The sequence below is a fragment of the Geotrypetes seraphini genome, chromosome 8 (assembly GCF_902459505.1).
Source record: "Geotrypetes seraphini chromosome 8, aGeoSer1.1, whole genome shotgun sequence".
NCBI lineage: Eukaryota > Metazoa > Chordata > Amphibia > Gymnophiona > Dermophiidae > Geotrypetes > Geotrypetes seraphini.
In genome coordinates this window covers 86,883,118-86,906,992 of record NC_047091.1, presented here as the reverse complement: position 1 = coordinate 86,906,992, position 23,875 = coordinate 86,883,118, and the positions used below count along the sequence as shown (strand labels likewise).

At 44.0% G+C, this 23,875-nt stretch overlaps 1 protein-coding gene across 1 annotated transcript in view; it reads left to right on the top strand.

Annotated features, from left to right (window-relative positions):
* CERS4 (ceramide synthase 4) overlaps positions 1–23,875 on the top strand; it is a 205,400-nt gene that overhangs the window by 145,799 nt on the left and 35,726 nt on the right. Inside the window, exon 6 of the mRNA XM_033957298.1 lies at positions 12,637–12,687. Coding sequence (XP_033813189.1) covers positions 12,637–12,687 — 51 coding nt within the window. The remainder of the gene's footprint in view (positions 1–12,636; positions 12,688–23,875) is intronic.

The window sequence follows — 23,875 nt, the reverse complement described above, 5'->3', positions numbered from 1 at the left end:
AGCCGGAGCCAGGTCAGGTTTTCAGGATATCCACAATGAACATGCATGAGATGGATTTGCATGCACTGCCGCCTTGAGATGCAAATCTATCTCATGCATATTTATTGTGGATATCCTGAAAACCTGACCTGCCTGTGGCTCTCGAGGACTGGAATTGCCTTTCCTTGACCTAGCAAAATTATTACAGAAGGCATTCAAAAAGCAGTATCTTGTAGTAGGGACTCTCTTTTGAATAATAGGAAATGCCTGATATTGTATGCACGCTTAGGTTTCCCCAACACTCATATAAAGAAACAGTGGCACATTTTGGAGGGCCATAATTATTTTAAAGATAAAAGACTTGTCATTGCTTATTCTAGGAATAAGAATTTGAAGAAAGTCTCCTCAACTTTGCCAAACTTAGGCCCTCTTATATTAAGCCATAGTAGAAATTTCTACTGCTAAATGCTCCAACACTCGTAGGAACACTATGTGCATCGGAGCAGCTTTGGAGCATTTAGCACTCCGGGCCACGGTAGAAACCTCTATCTTAGTCAAAGAGGGACTTAGACACTACTGATACACAGTTTATATGTGGACATGCTGCTTGTGGATCATGTTTTTTCTGTAAACATTCATTGACTTTGTCTTTTTTTCAAGCATCCAAGTAAAAATATCAAATTGCCTCTCCGCTACAATACAAACTGTACAACAGTGCAGGTTGTTTATATCATTATCTATCCATGCCAGCTATTGTATGTAGGTAAAACAAAGAGAATGCTTAAAACCAGAATTATTGAGCACAGAAGCTGCATACTCAGAAACACTGTATCAGCTCCTCTTGTACAACATTCAATCTGTGCCGGATATACAACTGATTATATCTGCAGTGACCTGTTCATGGCTAGATCTAAGGGCCTTTACTTGATTCTCATGCTTCTTGAACTGTCAGATCAGTTGCTCTTAGCTGTACCCTTCTCCTCCACTGCCACTTCCAGACTTCATTCCTTTCATCTAGCTGCCCCCTATTCCTGAAATAAACTCACCTGAGTTTGTCCGCCAAGTCCCTTTCCTTACCTTGTTTAAAAGCAGACTGAAAACCCACCTTTTTAATGTAGCCTTCAATCCTTACCCCTACACTTCTGCCCACCAACCTAGCCAGCAGATTAACTGTTCCCCTTAATTGTATCCATGACATCCTGTTTGTCTGTCTTGTCTGTTCAGATTGTAAGCTCTTTCGAGCAGGGACTGTCTTCTTTGTGACTCTGTATAGCGCTGCGTATATCTGGTAGCACTATAGAAATAATAGTAGTGGTACTATATCAAGTTCTTTGCAATCAAACATGTAACCCACTAGATGGCACAGTAACAATGTAAACTTACAATCATTGTGCTTAGAACAAAGACTCATTTTTGAACACAATACTGTTCACTTGCTGGTTTAAATGCAGAACTAGGTCTAATTGTTTTCTGTAAAAAAAAAAAAAATTAAACACTGTTGTTAGATCTGATAATTACTGTAATATTTAATTTTTCGTGTGCCATAATTGCATGCCATTAATATTATTTGAGGAAATGATATATTTCCAGCTTTTAAATATTTTTAATAAGTGCCACAGCTTCACAGTTACCGTATTTTTCGCTCCATATGACGTACTTTTTCCACCCCCGAAAAGGGAGTGCATCTTATGGAGCGAATACACCTCCCCCAGCATTCTGCTGCTGCTCGTTGCCCCCCCCCCCCCTCCGCCGGTGCTGCTCGCCGCCCTCATATCCGCTCGCCATCACAGGAAAAGAAGAGAAGAGCCGGCAGTGTGCAATCGGGCCTACAAGTCTTGCCCCGAAGCCCCCGATGTCAATTCTGACATCGGAGAGAAGGTCCGGGCCAGCCAAGCACTGGCCTGGACCTTACTCCGACATCAGAATTGACATTGGGAGAAGGCTGTTGGGCCCGATTGCACGCCGCCAGCCCTTCCCTTCATGGAGTTGCGGCAGCAGTGGGCAAGCGGCGGACCAGGGAGGAGGAATTGGCACGGCAATAAGAGATTGAACTAAAAATAATGGGACAAGAAGGTGCTAATGAAAAGGCATTATTAAACTGAGAGGAATATTAATTTCAGAGACAGGTCTTTAGGGTCGGTGTTAAGGTTATGTAAACAGGACAGTTGTCTTGGTTTCCTTGCTACAGGGGATCTAAGCCTATCCGATCTGAGGTGAAAAAGACACAGTCTGCTGGCAGGCTTTGGAGTTCCTTTCAAAAATTTCTGCCCTGGGCCCCAGGATATCTAACACCGATCCTGCCTGTTTGAACAAGCTTTAGAAGCTAGAAAGGCTCAACATGAATTGAGCAACTTCATTACATTACATTACATTAATGACTTCTATTCCGCCTGTACCTTGCAGTTCTAAGCGGATTACATCAAAAAGATAACTGGACATTTCCAGGAAGAGGAATACAATTAAAGACGTTGGGCCTAATACATCAAAACGATAGCTGGACGTTTTCAGGAAGAGGAATACAATTAAAGATGTTAGGTCTAAATCAGTTTTGAAGGGAGGATACTAAGAGGGGGAGAGAGGGGAAAAGAAAAGGGGTTAGGAAATTAGGATGAATTTCTTGAATAGTATGGTTTTGATTTCTTTTCGGAAAGTTTTGAGGTCAGTTGAAGCTGTCAGTAGGTTGGTGATGGAGGGGTCCAATTTAGCTGCATGTGTTGCTAGTAAGTTGTCGTACATCTTTTAAAAGGGGGGTAGGAGAAAGGGGACTGGGTTCTCCTCTGTCTGGAAGAGAGGTTCCTATTTAGGCGGTTGTTTAGGTGGGAGGGTGCCGTTCCATTTAATGTTTTGAATAATATGCAATATAGTTTGAATTGGATGCGGGCTTGTATTGGAAGCCAGTGTGAATCTAGGAAGGCGTTGGTGATGTGGTCAAATTTTCCAAGGGAATAGATCAATCTGAGGGCAGTGTTCTGGACGGTCTGTAGTTGTTTTATTAAGTAGGTGGGACAAGGAAGGTAGAGGATATTGCAATAGTCCATTAGACTTAGGACTAGGGATTGGACTATGAGTCTGTATTGTTCTTTGTCGAAGAATTTTCTAATTTTGCGAAGGTTGCACATGGTAAAGAATGCTTTTTGTGTGATTTTGTTGATTTGCACCTGAAGAGTGCAACATCTGTCTACTGTTACTCCAAGGAGTTTGAGAGCGGGCTGTATAGGATATTTGGTGGTTTTTATTTCTAGTTCAGTTATAGAAGGGGTTTTGTCCTTTTCAAGCAGTAGAAATTTAGTTTTGTCAGATTTCCAAAGTGTTGCATCCAGAGTCTGTTTCCAGTGGCAGGTCAGGGCAGGGTGTCATTTTGCACCAAGGGTTGGAAAATTGCGAAGCAGGGTGAATCTGGTGGTATTTGGCACTCAGTGCTGATCTTCTTCCCTCCCTACCCCCAAGGGCTGTGCGCTCATCCCTAGTGATGCCCCCAATAAATGATGGTTGCTCGGGCCAGAGCAAGAGAGGAGGAGGAGGGAGAGTGCTGATTACAGTACTCTTCCATTATTCGCAGTCACTCTGCTAACGTAACCCCTGCGAATTTCGGGGGAGAACTGTATCTAGTGCAACTAGAAATCACCAGACAACAAAGGCAGGATTTCAATTTAGTGATCAAAATCTGTCTGCTGCAGTATATTTGTCTATTTTTCTAGGGGGCTGGGTTCAGAGGCACAATTTGGTTCAGAATATTTTTTTCTTGGTTTTTCCTCCTCTAAATCTAGGGTGCGTCGTATGGTTAGGTGCTTCTTATGGAGCGAAAAATACAGTATATGTTCACATTATTATCCATATTATGTGGCGCTTCATCCATATCCATACCCTTGGGTCTATTACTATCTTTTTTTATATTGCCCAGTAAAAATTTTAATTTTCAGGATGGATATCATTCGGAAAACTTTAAAGAATTTAAAAGACTTTAAAGAACTTTAAAGAATTTCAGAAATCTTTAACTGATTAATAAGGGATTGCAATTGATGACTTCCTTGTCCAATTATTTGTTTTCCTTGTCCTTTTTGCACCTTTTTGTGAACCGGATCGAGCTCCATAGTCAGGATGACTCAGTATACAAGATTAAGGATTGGATTGGATCATTCTTTCAAAAAAAAAAATTTTTTTTTTTCTGTGAGAGAATGTCAATAGAAAGCACATGCACTGATAATGCTTTTCTCATATTTTACCCTTTAAAGAAAATATGTTAAGACTGTAACATCATAGCAATTGTGTTGCCACATATTGATCTTGATGGTTTTTAAAATTAATTTTAATCTGAGGTTTTTATTTTGTGTCACTATTTAGATATACATCCAAATGAAATTATGTGTGATGGCTAAGTTGTTGTTCACTTTTGCTTCAGGCCAACAATAGTTTACTAACAGCATAATTCTAGTTGTTCTAGCCATAGGCCTGCTGTTAAAAGAAGAGGATCCTTGGAAAAAGCAGCTGATTATCATTGGTTGGCTTTTAAGATGGATCTCTCATGAAGCATTTACTGTATATAGTAGTAATTGGTAATTCACTCTGATATAATTGTTCTTTATTATTTTTATATATATTTTCTTCCTAAGGTTTAATATTTTGAAGTTAATACTTTTTTATGGGCTAGTAATTATTTGACATTAAGCAGTACCACCTTATTGAATTGTAGCAGCACAGTCATCAGCTGCAGTCTCAAATTCTTTTAAATGTCAGTACTGTACTTCAGCTTTAGATCTTCAGTTCAGTTTCAATGTTAAGATGCTACACAAGTAAGTGTGGCGCAGTGGTTAAATCTACAGCCTCAGCACCCTGTAGTACTGGATTCAAATCCTGTGCTGTTCCCTGTGACCTTGGGCAAAGTCACTTAAGGGCAAATTCTATAAGACGTGCCCAAAAGTTAGGCGCCTAATTAGGCACTGTTCAGCATGCTTCAAGTAAAATTGGGTTTTGTTTAATGAATCACGCTGAGCGGAGCCTATTTTGGAGGTGCCCATTAAATAGGCCAGCTCTAGGCACAACTAAAAGTTAGGCAGCTAGCTGAGCGTTTAAGCACATTTAAGAGCAGTGATTCTGCAAGAAGATGCCCAACACGCAGCCACGCCCATGCCTAAAATGCATAGCGCCTATTTTTTTTAAGGCCACCTAAATTTTTAGAGGCGCTTTGTTACAGAATCGCGCTTTCTTGATAAGCGCCTATGTTTCAGTCAGTGCTGATTAAAAAGCTCAGTTGAGCTTGTTATTCAATTTAGATAGGCGCCTATCTAGTTGTGCGCCTCCAAAATAGGTGCCTAACTTTAGGCGCTAGTTACAGAATTTAGGCCTTAATCCTCCACTGCCCCAGGTACATTAGATAGGGAAAATGCTTGAAATATCAGTATGTAAACTGCTTTGAGTATGTAAACTGCTTTGAATAACTACAAAAAGTTGGTATATAAATCCCTTTTCCTTTCGTTTATCAGTTGCAGCACTTGTACTTGGCTGTTTTTGTATAACTTTTACTTTTTGTGTCACATACTGTATAACACTACCCTTTTTTTAATTCAAGTAATTTTATTTTTCATTAGTTTGTGCCATTATACCTTGATATTAAGTCATTGCAGTATTTTCATAATGTTTTCCTGTGTTTGGTTCTTTTACACCAAAAAGGCGGTGAAGACTTTTTTTAAATGATTTTTTTCTATCACATAACAACCGAAAGTTTAAAAGACTTGAATTTGTACCTTGTAGAATACCGTCACCTTTTTGGCCTGCTGATTATATTGTGCTGTGTAATTGCATAATGTTTTCATGAAGGTTCCATTCTAATATTGATTACACAGTATCAGCAGTTGGCACTTTGATATATTAGTCTCTTTGCTCACCTTTTTCTGGCCTCTTAGAATTCACACCGGTCTTCAGCGTTGTTATAAACTGAAATTAACATGCACTCAAAAGGAGCTTGCACATTTTCTCATATCACCATCTTTTCATCTTCCTGTTTTGTTTTTTTTTACACGTTACTAATTGCACTCTTAAGAATTCTCCACATTATTAATTACATTTTGATGACAGATATCCTTTCAGTTTACAATTTGCTGTTGTGACAGGCAAGACCCTGTCTCGTTCAGAGACTCTGCAGCTAACCCTATTTCTGGCAAACCAGTGCCTATTTCTAGACAAGAAAGCAAACTGTAAAGTCTAGCAAGCAGACAGCTCCCACACCAGAAAGGCAGAGAATAGGACAGAGTGCAGCAGCAGCTCAGAATTCCTTCATATTACCCTATTATTCCTTATTCAAAACTATAGAAGTAAAAACTCCTTTTAAACCTGCAGCATTACAAGCTAACACACAGAGGGTTAAAGAAAGGGGAGGAGTCAGCAGGACTGACATGCATCAAGCAGGGCCAGAGCCCGGGAAGAATAAAACCTCTACAGCTGAGAGCTGGGGGCAGGAGCAGGAGCAGGAAGAGCCAGAGAAACAGGAAAATTGGCAAGACAGAGCTGGAAGGCTGAGAACTCTGCAAGGCACATTAGGAAACACTGAGAAAGTTTCCATCCCAGTCCTACTACCTCATTGGAAACTTCAGCCAGAAACTCCCAGGCAAGGCAGGAGACCATTTCCCAGAGCAAGGTAGGCTTGGGAGTGGGAGGATTCTGTGGAGAAGTTTGTACAGGCTGGCTGTGAGAAATGAGGGCTTTTTCAGGTTGGGGGAGGGAAGCTACAGTGCAGAGAAGTGAATGAGCAAGGTTTGGATTACAATAACTTAGATTATGACATGTATCACAGTTATGAACCAGAGGAAGGAATGTGTGATGAGAGCATGTGTGAATAAAACTGGTTTAAATAAAAAACTTTTGTATTGTTGGAAGATCTTTCCTTTGACTTTGATGTCTTTGTTATTTGTTGTTTTGTATTCATAATAATAAAACAGATTTGAACATAAATGTGAAACAAGGATCCTGTTGCTAAGGGATTTGAAACGGAGATTTGTCTGAGTGTGGGGACAAGAGTGTGCATAAGCTTTGGTGCAGTGGGAGAGGAGAGCCCAGTACTATTGCAGGGAAAGCCAGGTTTAAAACCATAGTTGTTCCAGGTACCCAAAGTTTGCCCCTGTCCTGAGACACTGATTAATTGGGAACATGGGTGGTGTACTGGGTCCATTATTTTGTATTAGGGTGAGCAAGTTCCCACACATACTGGCCCCAGCTAGAGAGGCAGGGCAGTATTGTGAGAGTGCTCTTTGGAGCTGGGCACAAGAGAGTATCCATTATTTGACTGTGGATATTAGAAGCAGTCTGAGAATTGAGTGCAGGCAGGAGCACTGCCTGGAGTTGCCTGTGGACAAGAAGAAGTAAACTTTGGTCCCATTTGAAGAGGCTGTTTGGACTGTATTAAAGCAGCAGCCCAGGGGACAAAAAGCTGTAAAATAAGTTTGCTGTTTTTGAATGAAGAATATTGAAATCCTGAACTGTGGGAGATATTTGGAAAGTTTGCTATATTTTGAAGCATGGATTGTATTGAAAGCAGCAAAGGGGATTTTGCTGCCAGTTTCACTGTATAAAGAAATATTAAGGAAAATAAATCTTTTTGGTTTTGAAAGTGCAAAAAGAAAAAAAAAAGATTGTTTATTTTGTGAAACCTGCATACCCCATTGGCACTCTGTGGAGACTAGATCCGAGCGTGTGGGGTAGGGCAAGGCTTGACCCTGCCACACTGTGTCATCTGTTAAGGTTTTATTCTTGCTAATGATTGTACAGTATACATAAATTTGATTTTATTGGGCTGTTCGTGAAGGGCCAGATTCTCAAAACTCACCAGTAAAGTCCAGAAAGTTGATGTAGTGGCCATAGTGGGAGCAATTTTTCTTTTACGGGCAATTTTCAGCATAATAGCATGCAAATTATATGCACGCTATTTATGCAGAGAATTGCAAGTAAAAAAGGGGGGAACTGTGTCTGGCGCTTGCTCAGAAGAGTAATCACTAGGTACAGCTCCTCCCTCCTGTCAAGGCTGTTCTCCCTGCACCGATCAACTGTGCTGCAGGTCTCCCCAAGTCCTGCCAGTTCAGCTAATTGACCGGCAGGGAGATCAGCAGAAGGAAAAGTCCCTTCTCCCACTGACACTCCCCCTTGCCTGCCACTGCTTAGCCACCCCCACTCCCTGTAGGAAATTGGCAGAAGGGATGCCCACTCCCTCCTTCCTCAGTCGTCACTGCATTGACCCGCCCAGACGCCCCCCAGACACCCATGCCTTGGCAAGAGGGATGACCAGTCTCTTCTGCACCAGGAACCCCTGCCCTCCTGACAACCCCTTCACAGTCCCCCCTCCCCCCCATATCTTTAAATTGAATGACAGCAAGAAGGATTCTCACTCCAGCTGGCAGGCCCACCTCTTCAAAATGGCAAGCCTTCTCCTTCCTGATGCATCTTGGGATGCACTAGGAGGAGCCTAAGGTCCTGATTGTCTCAGGCACTTAAGGCCCCTCCATATCCCAGGATGCATTGGGAAGGGGAGAGGTTTTAGGTGCCATCTTCTTGCACTGGAAGAGATGAATCCAGCTAGAAAGTCCTTGTAACTTTACTGCTGAATGTTCCACGAGGAGCACCAGGTACAGTCCACAGTAGGTATCCGAAAGTGCTGTGCGTGGTCTGGGTATCTTCACATACACATAATCCCCAGGTTGCATGTGGGTATAGTTGGGTGGCTCACCTGCCAGTAGCCAGAAGTCTTTCACCTGGAAAGGAAATTTAATAGTTGGGGGCAGTGCAATTAGTAGTGAGGTAAGCCTCAATCCATGGAAAAGACCACGGTGAGCCATTCTGATAATCAGCCAGTATGCTAACCCAGCTGGAACCAGTATAACGACCATCTTTAAAGGCACGGTAAGTTTTGAGAATCCAGCCCTAAGTATTTTATTATGTGTGCTTTTCATTTATCCATATAGGCTCCATTTTACTGTGCTATTTGTTGAGTGGACTGTTTTGAGGTATGTTTATTGCTTGTTTCAAATGAATTGGGATTTAATTATTTGTTAATTTCATATTAGCAGTTAAACTTTCCTGATCTCAGGAAGGAGATTTTGGCTTCTGAAAGCTAATAGAAAAATATGAGTATATTTAGTCCAATAACATGGTATAATTTTCTATCTTTTGTTTTATATGCATTTGCTAATTTGTTATGTAATGGTTGAAATATGACAGTTTTGGGGAATTTACTTCTGTATCTTTATATTTTGCACAATACAAGGGGACATACATTGCTTTCTCTTTCTCTGATGTTGCATTGTATGAAGAGTCTGGCTTCTGGAGCGTTTGGTTTAATTTTTATTTTGTGGTTACTTATTCTATACTGGGTAAAGATCTGTTCTTTGCATTTTGAAAGAATGAGAAGGTTTTCTGTTAGCGTTGACTGCACGATTGATCTGTTCTAATCTGATTTGTTTAGTTTTCCAATAGGTTTAGTGATACTCAAGTCATGGTGCTCACTGCAGTGTTTGTGGCACTATTTTTTCCTAACAAAGTAGGTGCTTGTGTGACTTCTGGAAGTGACATTTGTAGTGTTTTGTATTACTTCACACTATGCCTGGTATTGGATTTTGAATTTAGATCATACCTTTCTCAGTAAGGGCTCAAGGCACAGTACATCCAAATACAGTAGGCATTTTCATGTCCCTGGAGGGCTTACAATTTTTTTAATTGTAATTTAATTTTTAAAATTTTATTATATATATATATATATTTCACAATCAAATGAAATACAAGGTATTTTAAGTTTTGTTTCTAAAGCAATGGATGGTTAAGCAACTTGTCCAAGATCTCCTCAAGAAGCATCGGTGGGATTTGAGCCCTGGTTTCCCTGGTTCATAGCCTGCTGCTCTAATCACATTTGGTAACTCATCAGCAAACTAAAGGCTAGAAGAGCTGCAGCCTTGAGGCCCTTTGGCAACCTACCAAAAACATTGCTAGATAAATTATTTTATGGTTGTTAGCAACCTCAATTTCGGTTAGAGTACTGCTGAACATTACTAGTCATGTGGCCAACAGGAAGAAGCTAGACTAGGGAGCCAGGCCTGACTGAGAGCCAAATGTTAATACCTGCATATATTTCCAGAATATTGCAAGTACTATTCTATTCAATTTGTTATTTATCTGTACATGGTTTTGATTTTTTGTGGGTATGTAATTCCCTGGAGTGTATATAGTGTGCATAATAACATGGAGCTCATAATCAAAACTTTCAGATGTCCAAAATCCCACCTAAGTCGGCACTTGGACATCCTAATAGCTAGAACGTCCAAGTGCCAATTTATGAAACCAACTTTCTGAAAGTCCAGAGCTCAAAGGGGCATGTTGAGAGGCTTGTTATGGGCAGGCTTCAGGCAGGCTTAGACCTGGAGGTTCTTCAATGATAAGGCTTTCCCGGGACATCTTAGACCGAACTTAGACACCCAGAGTTAGACCTGTTTTAGATGCCTCTAAGTGCCCCAAAGGTGCCCAAACTGACCAGATGACCACTGCATACATTAAGTTATGACCATGCACACACAAGCTCCCCTAATGCTCACAGACCTCTTCCCACCCCACAAAATATCCTGTTTAAAGAGTACATACATGTCTAAAGAACAGCAGTAACTGGCATGGGAAAGCCTAGTAGAGCATCACACAGGTGTCTTAAGTAGCTGGTGAATGGGCTAATGAGCCATAGAGAGAAGGACTCAGGCCCATAAGACACTCTAACCACTACATTTATGGTGAAAAATATGAGGCCACCAGAACCCACCAAAATCCTACTCTACTTTCATATGGATGCCACCTACAGCCATAAGGGCTATTGGGGTGGTAGAAAAGTGAGTAGTAGGTTTGGGGGACATTTTAGAGGGCTTACCCTAAATTATAAGGGGGTTTTGGTGAGATGTATATATGGCAGCCTTTATGTGAAGTTCACAGCAGTGCCCTCTAAGGTCGCCCACTGCTCTGTTGATATGTCTGTGTGGCCAGTCCATTACAATGCTGGCTCTTCCCACGTCCAAAGAGTCTGCATTTGGACGCTTGGATGCATCTGTGGAAAATTTAGACATCTTGTCGACCAACATGTCCAAGTAAGAGATTTTCGGAAAACAAATGTGGACATCCAGGACATTCAAAACTAGCTGTTTCCAACTTTGGACATTTAGCGGTAAACACACAAAGTTGGACTTAGAAGCAGTATCGAAAATGCCCCTCCACCAGTAAGTACCGCAAAAGGCATCTAGTGGACAATGAAGGGGGTTTTCTCTGCTGTGTTGAAAAGAACCTCTACTGTCCCTTTTTTTAAGAGTGGTACTCATTCAGGGGGAGCAGTATTCTTTAAGTTGCTCTAAACATTCAGTATCTGAATTTTACTCAGAGTAGTTATAAACTAAAGGCGAATAAGTAGGGAAAGCATGCAGAGTATGGAAATAGAAAAGTTTTGCTTGTGTCAGCTCAATCCTTTGATTGCAAAGAAAAAAAAAGTTTTCTCATGTGAAGTTAGTCCTTAATGGGAACATTGTATGCTGTTCTTGACTTCTTCTCATGACCAGTAACTCTTCCTATCTTCTTTCCTTGATGAAAGAAAGTTGCAGATTATCAGAATGGTTCTGGGGTGTATGCACCCCTTTACCTGGAATTCTGCCTAGCACCCACAATGACAGATAAACCACACATCTATGGAGCACAGATATGAAATGAGAGGAGGTGGCTCAGTCAGATGTGAATAAGTATGACATTGGCTTATGTACAAGAAATCCCACAATAAGTTTCAAGAAATTGTATATTTTTTAGGATCCTTTAAAAAAAAATTTTTTTTAAAGGCTCTAATTCTGTAAACAGCATCTAAATCAGTAGCCGCCTATGAAAATGGCACCAGCCAAGTGTCAATCATGCTTAGGCGCCGTTTAAAGAATTGCAGCTAACACAAAACGTAGGCATGGTAATGTAGGCCAGGCTTTTACTGGCCGACATTGCAGATGCCTAAGATTTTTTGAGAATCACGCCTAATGGTGCCTAAGGTCATCTCTACCCCCTAACCACACCTACTTTGACCTTAGGTGCCTTGCTACCTTAGTAGGTGCCTCCTGGCACCTACTTTTTTAATGAGTTTTTAATTGGTTTTTAATGGCACGGTCAATTACCACACCAATTAAAACAATTACGGTAAGTTAGTCGAAGGTAAGGTGCTTACCGCTGCCTAACATACGGCACCATTTACAGAATCAAACCCTGTGTGTACATGTCCTGGCATTCCCCCTCTTCCCCAAGCTTTCACCTAGGACGTTTCTTTTCTCTATTGATGTAGGAAGACCACGTCATTAGGGACAGACTAAGACAATCCTGGCTTACCCTGTGGCATCTATGATCTTGTTGTTTGTTCCTGTTGTTCTTACAGAAAATTCATGCATGTGATGGAAGTAAAACCAGGACTGGCTCAGCCTGACCCTTTGACATGGATCTTCCTGGTTACTGCTTACAAGACTGATGAGTCCAGAGATTTACTAATGTGAGCCCTGACCCTGATCTGGACTGTGTTCTGAAGCTACTGTTAACATGTCACATTTTTTTATATCAGATAAGCACTTACTGTAGCAACGCAATAAATGTTTTATCTAATTAGCTAAATACATATTTTCTTCCTTACAGAAACCCTGGTTTTGGGACCAAAGAGAATTCTGGGTGGGATATCCCCATCAAGTGAGTAAAATACCCATCAAACCATTTCACACTGGGATACAGTGTCTTGTTCATTTGTGTCGTATAATATTTTTAATTTGTGTTTCAGCATAATTGAGTAGGAACTAGTCAAAAATACAAATGTGCATGCTTGCTATATGTCATATTATAAATGGGGCATCAGTGATTGGTAAAAAAAAAAAAAAGGTCAAAGGACTTAATTTAGGAGCAAGGCCTAAAATGAACATCTAGCCTTAATTCATTCACATACCATCATATGTTCCCAAAATGTGTATAAGGGATTTTGAACCAGACAACAGAGAAAATCCACTTTGCACAAATCCCCAGGGAATCCAAAAAAGAAGCAGAGTGAGCCTGGTCTTCAAACGAACCACACTTTAATACCAACCAATGTAGCATATACAGAATTTCATCTAAACATGCATTGGACTCGACACTGGCTGTGTTGCAGCAAGTGAGCCTGCATCAGGAGTCCCAAAACATACATAATTAATAAAAACAAATAAATTACATAAAAACATTTGATTTCTATCCGGTCCTCCCAGTAGGTCAGAACGGGTTACTAACTAACATTCACAGTGGATTACATTGGACAGTACAAATTACAATACAGTAACTTAAGCACAAGTTTGGAAGAACAGTAACTTGAGGACAACTTGGGGGGGGGGGGGGGCGTTATTTAAGGGGATTACATTGGACAGAACAATTGACAATGCAGTAACTTAAGCATAAGCTTGGAACAGCAGCGACTTATGGTCCGCTTGGGAAGGGGTATTCAAAGGGAATTCCTGGGAGAAGTAACAAATAGTAGAGAATACAATGAGTACCAATGCCCATGAATATAATGCCAAATCATAAAGGAATGGCAAATCAAAAAGGAATGGCAATAAATTACAACAAAGGCAAAATGAATACAAGGGGAGCAAACAGTGGAAAAAGGTGGCAAGTGCATACGCTTACACAGCCACTGCCAACACTGTCTCATTAATTTCAATAAAGGATATCTTCTAGTAGGGAAGATTTTATAAGGTTTACAATCATGCCTAGGAGACATCAACTTCTTCTCAAGATATACAGGAGTATAAAATCGGGTGCTTTTTTTCTATCCAATCCACTAGATGCCTCATTAAACAAGCTCTTCCGGCTCTTTAACTATGGATCTAGCGTTTAGCTAGGAAAAGATTCTGCTCTGCGTTCTCCTTCCCCGACCCTGATGAAAGTGTGAAACGCGTCGGTGGGGATCGAGCTAGACCCAGAGCTAGACTAAAGCTAAGTGACTGTTATTATCACCACTTTTGCTAAAGATGATAACTTACTAAGCATAAGTATCTCAGAGTTATAAATTATTGAATATACTAAAGTAAAAAAGGAAAAAAAAGTACAAAAATAATGAAAACTATACACGCTATAAAGTTCCTATGAGGACAGCTACCATACTCTATCATTGTGTGGCAAACTGAGGAACCAGTGATTAGTTTTCTACATATTTTTATTTGGTGGCTAATTCACTTTATTGATTAGTTTTTTTGAATCTTGGTGCACTATTTTTTGATTTTGAGTGTTCATTAAACAAGCAACATTATACCTACATAAATCAGGAAGGGCCAAACCTCCTCGTCTCACAGGCAAAAACGTTTGTGCTAGCATGAGAGATGGGCTTTTATTATTCCAGTGAAACTTTCTTAATATCTTATAAAAGGTTGCTAAATACTTATTAGTTATATATATTGGGAAGGTCTGCATCACATACAACCATTTTGGGAGCAATACCATTTTAAACAGGGCTTTACAACCCCTTAAAGTCAGGGGAAGTCTAGTTCATAAGGTCAAGATATCTAGTGATTTTTTTCAACATTGTGTGATAACTGTTATTTAATTCTTCTGTCTACAGTGACATTATTTGAAATCTATATTCCTTAACATGAATTATTTTATTTTTCAAAAGTTAAAATTTTTTTTTTTTTTAATTGACATTATGGTATTATGTTTACATATATTTTGGGTTCTTCCTTAGATGATAATAAATATATGTACTAAGGGCTCCTTTTACGAAGGTGCGTTAGGGCCTTAATGCATGGAATAGTGAGCGCTAAAATGCCACGCGCACTAGCCGCTACCACCTCCTCTTGAGCAGGTGGTAGTTTTTCGGCTAAAAACGCTAACGCACTTTTTTAAAAGGAGCCCTAAATATACTTGGAGACAATAAGTTCATAAATAATGTAAATAGCTTACCCCCCCCCCAAGTCAATTTTTCTTCTGGACCTCAGTGACACCACTCAACCGCTCATCAACAGCTCATAGCGGTAAACTTTGTGTCTACTCGTCACTGGTCCCTAATATTCATTTAATTGTCTTATTAAGCTCCTATATAATTTAAATCTCTATTTTAAGCATTTTAAGCAGTTAACTTACCTTAAAGGATTCTTTTCATGGCACGATCTGGAAGGACTAGATCCTTTTTTTTTTTCACATCGTGCCATGAAAAGAATCCTTTAAGATAAAGATAAGTTAACTGTTTAAAATGCTTAAAATAAAGATTTAAAATATATAGGGGGTTTAATAAGACAATTAAATGAATATTAGGGACCAGTGATGCGTGGACAAATAAAGCTTACCGCTATGAGCTGTTGGTGAGCGGTTGAGTGGTGTCGCTGAGGTCCAGAAGAAAAATTGACTCAGGAGAAAGCTATATAGTTATATATATTTTGGGAGCATATAATAGTATGTGAGTGAATTTGGTCTGGATGTTCGTTTAAGGACTTGTCCCTGAGTTAAGTCCTTTGACCTTTCTTTACCAATCACTGATGCCCCCTTTGTAATATTATATATAGTAAGCGTGCACGTGTTTGTATTTTTGATTAGTTCCCACTCTGTTTTGCTGATTCATCCTGGATTTAATTTGTTTTCTCAGTCCTGAATAGATATCTAATAGATAAATGAATAAACAAGGTGTCCCCTTCAATGTCACCATATACATTGACCACCAGAGTTTAAGTATTATACAGGCTCGGGTAGTGCTTTTATAGTGCTGATATAATTCATGCATAGTCTTACCTCAGTCACCTTCCTGATGTCTCCCAGCAGAGGGTAAGAGGACATAGGCTAAAGCTTCAATAGGCAGCTGAGGCTCAGGATCAAACATTAAAACAGTGTCTCTCAAACTGTGTGCTACGGCATAGTGGTGCGCCCCAAAGAGATTCTGGGTGTGCTATGAAAGATTCTAGAAATTTTTACTTTATTATTTTTTTTTAATTCCCTTATAAGTATACAGTAGAATAGATGACATGTATGTTGCACACACAAGAGTCTGTCAATGTTATGAGCATCTGTGTGCGTAAGGATACAACTGCTCAGACACACGTCATTCTTTGATGCGATTGGTCCTTGAAAACTAACAGCAAGTAATTTTAGCTTTATTTTATTATTCAGTAGTTATCCTAACTTGAGCAACAAAGCAATCAAGGCTTTGTTACCTTATAGATCTTCTTATCTTTGCGAACTTGGATTTTTAGCTCTGAAAGAAATTAAATTTTTAAAAAAGATAATGATGCAGATGGTGGATGATGAAATGCGTGTTTGCTTGTCGACTATTGACCCACATTTTGAGTTAATTTGCATTCAAAAACAAGCACATCCATCGCATGGATTAGGAATTCTATTCTATCTATTTTTGTTTCATTGTTACAATTGCCCATACATAGCTTAAAGAACTTTAAATAAATAAACTGTCAAATTTTATTTTTTTATGGGTTTTGCAATTGTATAATTTCAATAATAATGTGCTGTGAAAAACATTTGCTCCGTTTAGTGTGCCGGTGCTATAAATGTTTGAGACACTGCGTTAAAACATATCCTCCTCACACTACCGTATTTTCACGCATATAACGCGCGCGTTATACACGATTTTACAAACCGTGCATAACCTTGCGCGTTATACATGTGAGCGCGTTTTACAACGTTTTTTTTACATAGTTTCCCCCCCCGACGTCCGATTCACCCCACCTGCAGGACCGCTCGCACCCCCACCCCAAAGGACCGCTCGCACCCCCACAGCCTCCCCCCCCCCATCATGGAGAAGCTCTTACCGTTCTCCTGCTGCTTCCTCTGCCGGCGGTCCCGGGCCTTCTGTGAGCCCTGCTCTGAAATGCTTCCTCTTCCGGCGGTCCCGGCCCTTCTGTGAGCCCTGCGTCTGCGCTGCTTCCTCTTCTGGCAGTCCCGCCCTTTCTCTGGGGGGGGCTTCAGGCTTTCAGGGTGGGGACAGGACTTCAAGGGGGAGAGGAGAGTCGGGGCGGGCCAGAGGAGAGTTGGGGCGGGCGAAAGGAGAGTCGGGGTGGCCAGAGGAGAGTCAGGGCGGCCAGAGGAGAGTCGGGGCTGGCGAAAGGAGAGTCAGGCGGCGACGGGAGAGTCGGGGCGGCATGCGCGGTATACCCGTGTGCGCGGTATATAAACATTTCTTTACATAAATTTGTGTTCCCCGCGCGCTATACCCTTGTGCGCGTTTTACACGGGTGCGCGTTATCTACGTGAAAATACGGTAATGTGTAACAGAACAGGAGTACTCAAAATGTACATCTCATATGGTAATCCCCCAGCTGTGTATAACATTGCAAATACACAAGCTTTCTATAGAGAAGACATGTTAAGCATCTTGGGATACAGTTTGGGACATAACTGGTGTGAATAGAGCTGTAGAAAAGCCTCTTCAAAACAAATGGAAAATTGGGAATGATACCAAGAGAAGAAATGGGTGCCAAGGCCCTAGGCAGCTAACAATAGCAAAGCCACTGAAGACTCTTTGTAATGAAGAGGCATAAAAAAATGAACAGCTAGAACCTGACTCCTTTCTTATACTTATGCCATCCGCAAACACAGCTGCAGCTCTCAAAACAGGCTCACTACACAGGATCCCTCTGTCCCGCCCCTCTTTTTCTCTGCCTGCAAAATGTTCAGTGCTGCAACCGCCCATCTATGTCTCTCATTTGTAGAATGAGAAGAGGTGTTTCCTGTTTTTGAAAGCTCTGCACCCATATGCCAAACAAAGTTTTATCAGCACAATTATTAACTGCCAGAAGAATGAGCAGTCTGTGTTAACGTGCCAAAAATTAGTAGAGGACTGAGGAAAGTCCCATGATGCACTTTTGGGACACCTGAGACCCTCTTCCTTTTTGACTGAAAACGGAGCAAATAATGATTGGATGAAAACATGTGCTTAATTCTCACTAAGGGCTAGATTCACTAGGCAAACCGATCGTGTACCGATCGGTTTGCGAGCCCTGTATGACCAGATTTCCCTCCTGCACTTTTCACAAACGCCTGTAGCGATCCGATCCGGATCGTCCCATGCAAATTAGTAAAACCCCATGCAAAATAGCCAAGTGATTGATTCACTAACAATTGCTTGGCTATTTTGAGTTGGATTTTACAATTGGCAAACCCAACTGCTGCAGACTGTCGGTAACTGAGTCGGTTACAGAGTTAGTTCATATACTAAGGTAACTGAGTTTATCCCAGGACAAGCAGGCAGGTATTCTCACTAGTGGGTGATGTCATCAGACAGAGCCCCGGTACGGACGTCTCACAAGCACGTGTTGCTTGTAGAAACTTAAAGTTTCTAGATGCCCGCACCGCGCATGCGCCGGTGCCTTCCTGCCCGGAGATCCGGGTGTGTCTACTCAGTTCTTTCTTTTCCGCGGAGCTGAGAAGTTCAACTTCTTCATGCGCTAGCTGAATTCAGTTAAATTTGCCTTCCTTGTCCGCGTTTTCGCTTTCTTTTAATTACAGTTAACAGTACTTTTCTTTTTCAGTTTAAAAAAAAAAAAAAAAAAAGATTATTTCCTCCGGCGGGTCGAACGGGCCGGCCACGTGGCTCAGGCCCACTGGCTTCGACCTCGCGGCGGAGATTTTCCGGCCTATGTCCCGGCCAATCACCGGGTTTAAAAAGTGCAGCAAGTGCCAACGCGCGATTTCACTCACGGACCCTCACTGGCGCTGTTTGCAGTGTTTGGGCCCTGACCACATCCCGAAATCGTGCAGGCCTTGCTCTACCCTTACGGCACGCTCATTCAAGCGGCGTTGCCTATTGTGGGAATCGATGTTCAAGATGGACGCAACTAAGGATCCCTCAGCCTCCACTTCATCTGATACCTCCCCGGTTCGGGCGAAACCGGTATCGACCCCTCCTGCATCGAGTGTGGTGAAACCAGCATCGCTCAACCCGACACCATCCACGAGCTCGACGTCGGTGCCTGCCCCGGTCTCCTCGGTTCAGGTACCTCTTCCTTCCACAGTGCCACCAGTGGTCATCAAAGTGCCGAAAGCTACTAAGCAGAAGCACTCGGCCTCGAAGGAGCGCGATGTCCGTGCAGGAGGACCCCCTTTCGGTGCGGATCCCTCCTTATCGGCTTCGCTACGGTCCGTGCTGGAAGCTCAATTCGTTGAGCTCATGCAGACCATCGGACCCGGGCTCATCGCTGCCATACAGGGTGACCTCCCGGTACCGGTCCAAAGGGGCGGTCCGCCCCCTCCCCCTCCCCCACACCGTTCGACCTCGACAACCGACGAGGACGAACGGGGGAGGGCGGCGATGCCCACGCGGCAAGCCTCGCTTACCGATATGCCGCCATTAGAACCCATTACGCCTCCGCGCCAACATGGGACCAGACCTCCGATCGATACTCGAAGCCCTGGGCATAGTCAGGAAGAGTTCTTCCGTACTCCTTACCAGACTTGGGTAGCATCGCAAGAACCCGCATCGCAAACCCAGTTGCGATCCACCGCTTCCAGCCCTATCCACTTGGGGGCCTCGGGAGACCATGCGATGCACAGACGATCCCGATCCCCGTCTCGCCACCGAGACGGGCACCGATCGAGACACTCATCCTGGCACTCCTCACGCCATTCGGAGGTGTCACCGCAGAAAAAACTGCAACGTAGGGGATACTCCTCATCAGAGGTGTCCCCTCCGGGGGGCCCGGAGTACGAGGAGACATCGGTGCCCGATTCTCCTTGCCACTCCCCGATGTCCATGGACCTGGAGGCCTCCTCCTCCTCCAGCCCGTCCCACAGACCGACGCTGGCGGAACAATTGTCCTTCTCATCATTCCTCCGACAAATGGCGGATGATCTGGATGTGACCCTTGACACGGGCTCCCGATACTCCAAAGAGTATCTGGACACCATGCATTTACCTAACCCTCCAACGGAGTCGCTTCGGCTCCCCTTGCACAAATTACTGGACCAGACCTTCATGCAGTGCTTCGAAACACCGTATTCCATACCGGCGATCCCCAGCAAACTCGATGCTCGATACCGCATCGTGCACCATAAAGGGTTTGAGGGCCCTCAACTCTCCCACCAATCCCTACTGGTCGAGTCCTCTCTTAAACGCTCTCATCCCTCCCAGGTCTACGCCTCTGTACCGCCGGGCCGAGAGGGGAGAACGATGGACAAATTTGGTAGAAAATTCTACCAAAACTCCATGATGGCGTCACGGGTGCTAAACTACAATTTCTTTTTCTCTTCCTATCTGGAGTTCTTCTTGCCGGTGCTCCGCAAGTTCACTCCGTTCATAGACAACCAAGCTCGATTCGAGTTCGAGGAAGTGGTAGCCTCCCTCTCCCAATTACGCCTCCAGCTGATGCAATCCTCCTTCGATGCATTCGAACTCTCGGCACGCGCCGCCGCAAGCGCGGTAGCTATGCGTCGCCTGGCATGGCTCCGTACAATCGATATGGACCCCAACCTCCAGGACAGACTCGCCAACGTACCATGTGCTGGAGCTGACCTGTTCGATGAGTCTATCGAAACTGTTACCAAGAAGCTGTCGGATCATGAAAAATCTTTTCAATCCATCCTGCGGCCCAAACCCAAACCTCAACAGTCTCGACCTTCCAGGCCACCCCTGATTTACCAGCGGCGTTACATGCCCAGACAAACGCCTGCTGCGAGACAGCCTGCGAAGAGACAACCTCCCCAGAAGTCTCAGCAAAAACCTCAGCCACCGGCTGCACCTAAGGCTCCCCAGCCCTTTTGACGCCCCTCCCGGGAGCATAACCTCGGCCTCTCCCATAGGGGGCCGCCTCCATCTTTTTTACCATCGATGGGAGGCCATAACCACGGACCTATGGGTCCTCACCATCATCAGAGAAGGATACTCTCTTCAATTCCACCGGGTCCCCCCGGACCATCCTCCAAGAGAGTATCCTTCAAGCTCGACGCAGACCGCCCTTCTTCTTCAGGAAGTCCAAACCTTACTTCAGCTTCGGGCTGTCGAGCCGGTCCCGTTAGACCAATTGAACCGAGGGTTTTACTCCCGGTACTTCCTCGTCCCGAAGAAAACGGGCGACCTGCGACCCATTTTAGACCTTCGGGCCCTCAACAAGTTTCTGGTCAAAGAGAAGTTTCGCATGCTGACTTTGGCTTCTCTATACCCCCTCCTCGAGCAGAACGACTGGTTATGCTCCCTGGATCTCAAGGAGGCCTACACTCACATCCCCATTCACCCGGCCTCCTGAAAGTTCCTCAGATTTCGGGTGGGAAATCTGCACCTACAGTACCGAGTGCTACCATTCGGCCTATCTTCGTCCCCCAGAGTCTTCACAAAGTGCCTGGTGGTAGTGGCCGCAGCACTCCGGGACAGGAGTCTACAGGTGTTCCCATACCTCGACGACTGGCTCATCAAGGCCCCGTCAGCCCCAGAGGTCACTTCGGCGGCCTTGGCTACAACCTACTTCCTCCAAAATTTGGGCTTCGAGATCAACTTTTCCAAGTCTCATCTACAACCCTCCCAGTCCCTCCCCTTCATCGGAGCGGTCCTGGACACCACCCGACTCCGAGCATTCCTGCCCCTGCAACGCATGGAGTCCCTTCTTCATCTCTGCCAGGCGGTGTCTACTCGCCAAACTCTACCGGCGAGACAACTGATGGTGCTCCTGGGCCATATGGCCTCCACAGTACACGTGACACCCTTTGCCAGACTCCACCTCAGGATCCCCCAGTGGACCCTGGCATCACAGTGGAATCAGACGTCCGATCCACTATCCAAACACATCTCAGTCACACCTGCTCTTCGGCAGTCTCTACTTTGGTGGATGACCTCTTCGAATCTATCCAGAGGTTTGCTGATGCACTCTCCCCCCCATCAGAAAGTTCTCACAACCGATTCGTCGAATTATGCATGGGGGGCCCACCTGGATGGTCTCCGCACCCAAGGATTCTGGACCAGTGCGGAAAGACTACACCAAATCAATCTACTGGAACTCAGAGCCATCTTCAATGCGCTCCAAGCTTTCCAACATCTACTTCACGACATGGTAATCCTCATTCGCACAGACAATCAGGCCGCCATGTATTATATCAACAAGCAAGGAGGCACGGGCTCGGCCCTCCTTTGCCAGGAAGCTCTACGAGTCTGGGACTGGGCGGTGCGCCACAACGCCCTACTCAGAGCAGTATACATCCAGGGGGAGAACAACGTCTTAGCAGACAAACTAAGCCGTCTGCTACAACCGCACGAATGGACTCTCCATTCCAGCCCCCTTCACCAAATCTTCACGCAATGGGGGACGCCTCAGATAGACCTCTTTGCGGCTCCCCACAACTCCAAACTGCCTCAGTTTTGCTCCAGGATCTACACTCCTCATCGCCTCGAGGCAGATGCTTTTCTACTGAACTGGGGGGAAACGATTTCTATATGCGTTCCCACCATTCCCGCTGATCCAGAAGACTCTGGTCAAGCTGAAACTCGAACGGGCCACCATGATTCTAATAGCTCCTCGGTGGCCCAGACAACCTTGGTTCTCCCTCCTACTCCAACTCAGCAGCAGGGAACCAGTACCACTTCCAGTGTTTCCTTCACTGCTTACTCAACATCAAGGATCACTACTTCATCCCAACCTGCAGTCTCTCCACCTGACAGCTTGGTTCCTCTCAACGTAACCCCTCACCAATTCTCACAAGAAGTGAGGGAGGTCTTGGAAGCTTCCAGGAAGCCCGCCACTCGACAATGCTACTCCCAGAAATGGACCAGATTCTCCTCATGGTGTGTTTCTAAGTCAAAGGAACCTCAGCGAGCTTCCTTATCCTCCGTGCTGGACTATCTCCTACACCTATCTCAATCTGGGCTCAAGTCCACATCCATACGAGTCCACCTGAGCGCTATTGCGGCGTTCCACCAGCCCCTACAAGGGAAACCCCTCTCGGCCCATCCAGTGGTCGCCAGATTTATGAAAGGACTCTTCCATGTTAACCCTCCTCTCAAACCACCCCCAGTAGTTTGGGACCTCAATGTAGTCCTTTCCCATCTCATGAAGCCCCCGTTTGAACCACTCAACAGGGCCCCTCTTAAGTACCTCACCTGGAAAGTACTTTTTCTTGTAGCCCTTACGTCCGCTCGCAGAGTCAGCGAACTCCAGGCATTGATGGCGGATCCACCATTCACAGTATTCCATCATGACAAGGTGGTCCTACGCACTCACCCGAAATTCCTGCCTAAGGTGGTCTCCGAATTCCATCTCAACCAATCCATTGTACTTCCAGTATTCTTCCCTAAGCCCCATTCTCACCACGGAGAATCGGCCCTTCACACTCTAGACTGTAAACGTGCCTTGGCTTTCTACCTGGATCGCACCAAGCCACACAGAACCACTCCTCAACTTTTTGTCTCCTTCGATCCTAACAAGTTGGGAAGACCCGTATCGAAGCGCACCATCTCTAATTGGATGGCGGCTTGTATCTCTTTCTGCTATGCCCAGGCTGGATTATCACTTCCTTGTAAGGTCACAGCCCATAAGGTCAGAGCAATGGCAGCCTCAGTAGCATTCCTCAGATCAACACCAATCGAGGAAATTTGTAAGGCCGCCACCTGGTCCTCGGTTCACACATTCACCTCACATTATTGTCTGGATACTCTCTCCAGACGGGATGGACAGTTTGGCCAAACAGTATTGAAAAATTTATTCTCTTAAGTCGCCAACTCCCCCTCCATCCCACTGAGGTTAGCTTGGAGGTCACCCACTAGTGAGAATACCTGCCTGCTTGTCCTGGGATAAAGCAATGTTACTTACCGTAACAGTTGTTATCCAGGGACAGCAGGCAGCTATTCTCACGTCCCACCCACCTCCCCTGGGTTGGCTTCTCAGGCTAGCTACCTGAACTGAGGAGACACGCCCGGATCTCCGGGCAGGAAGGC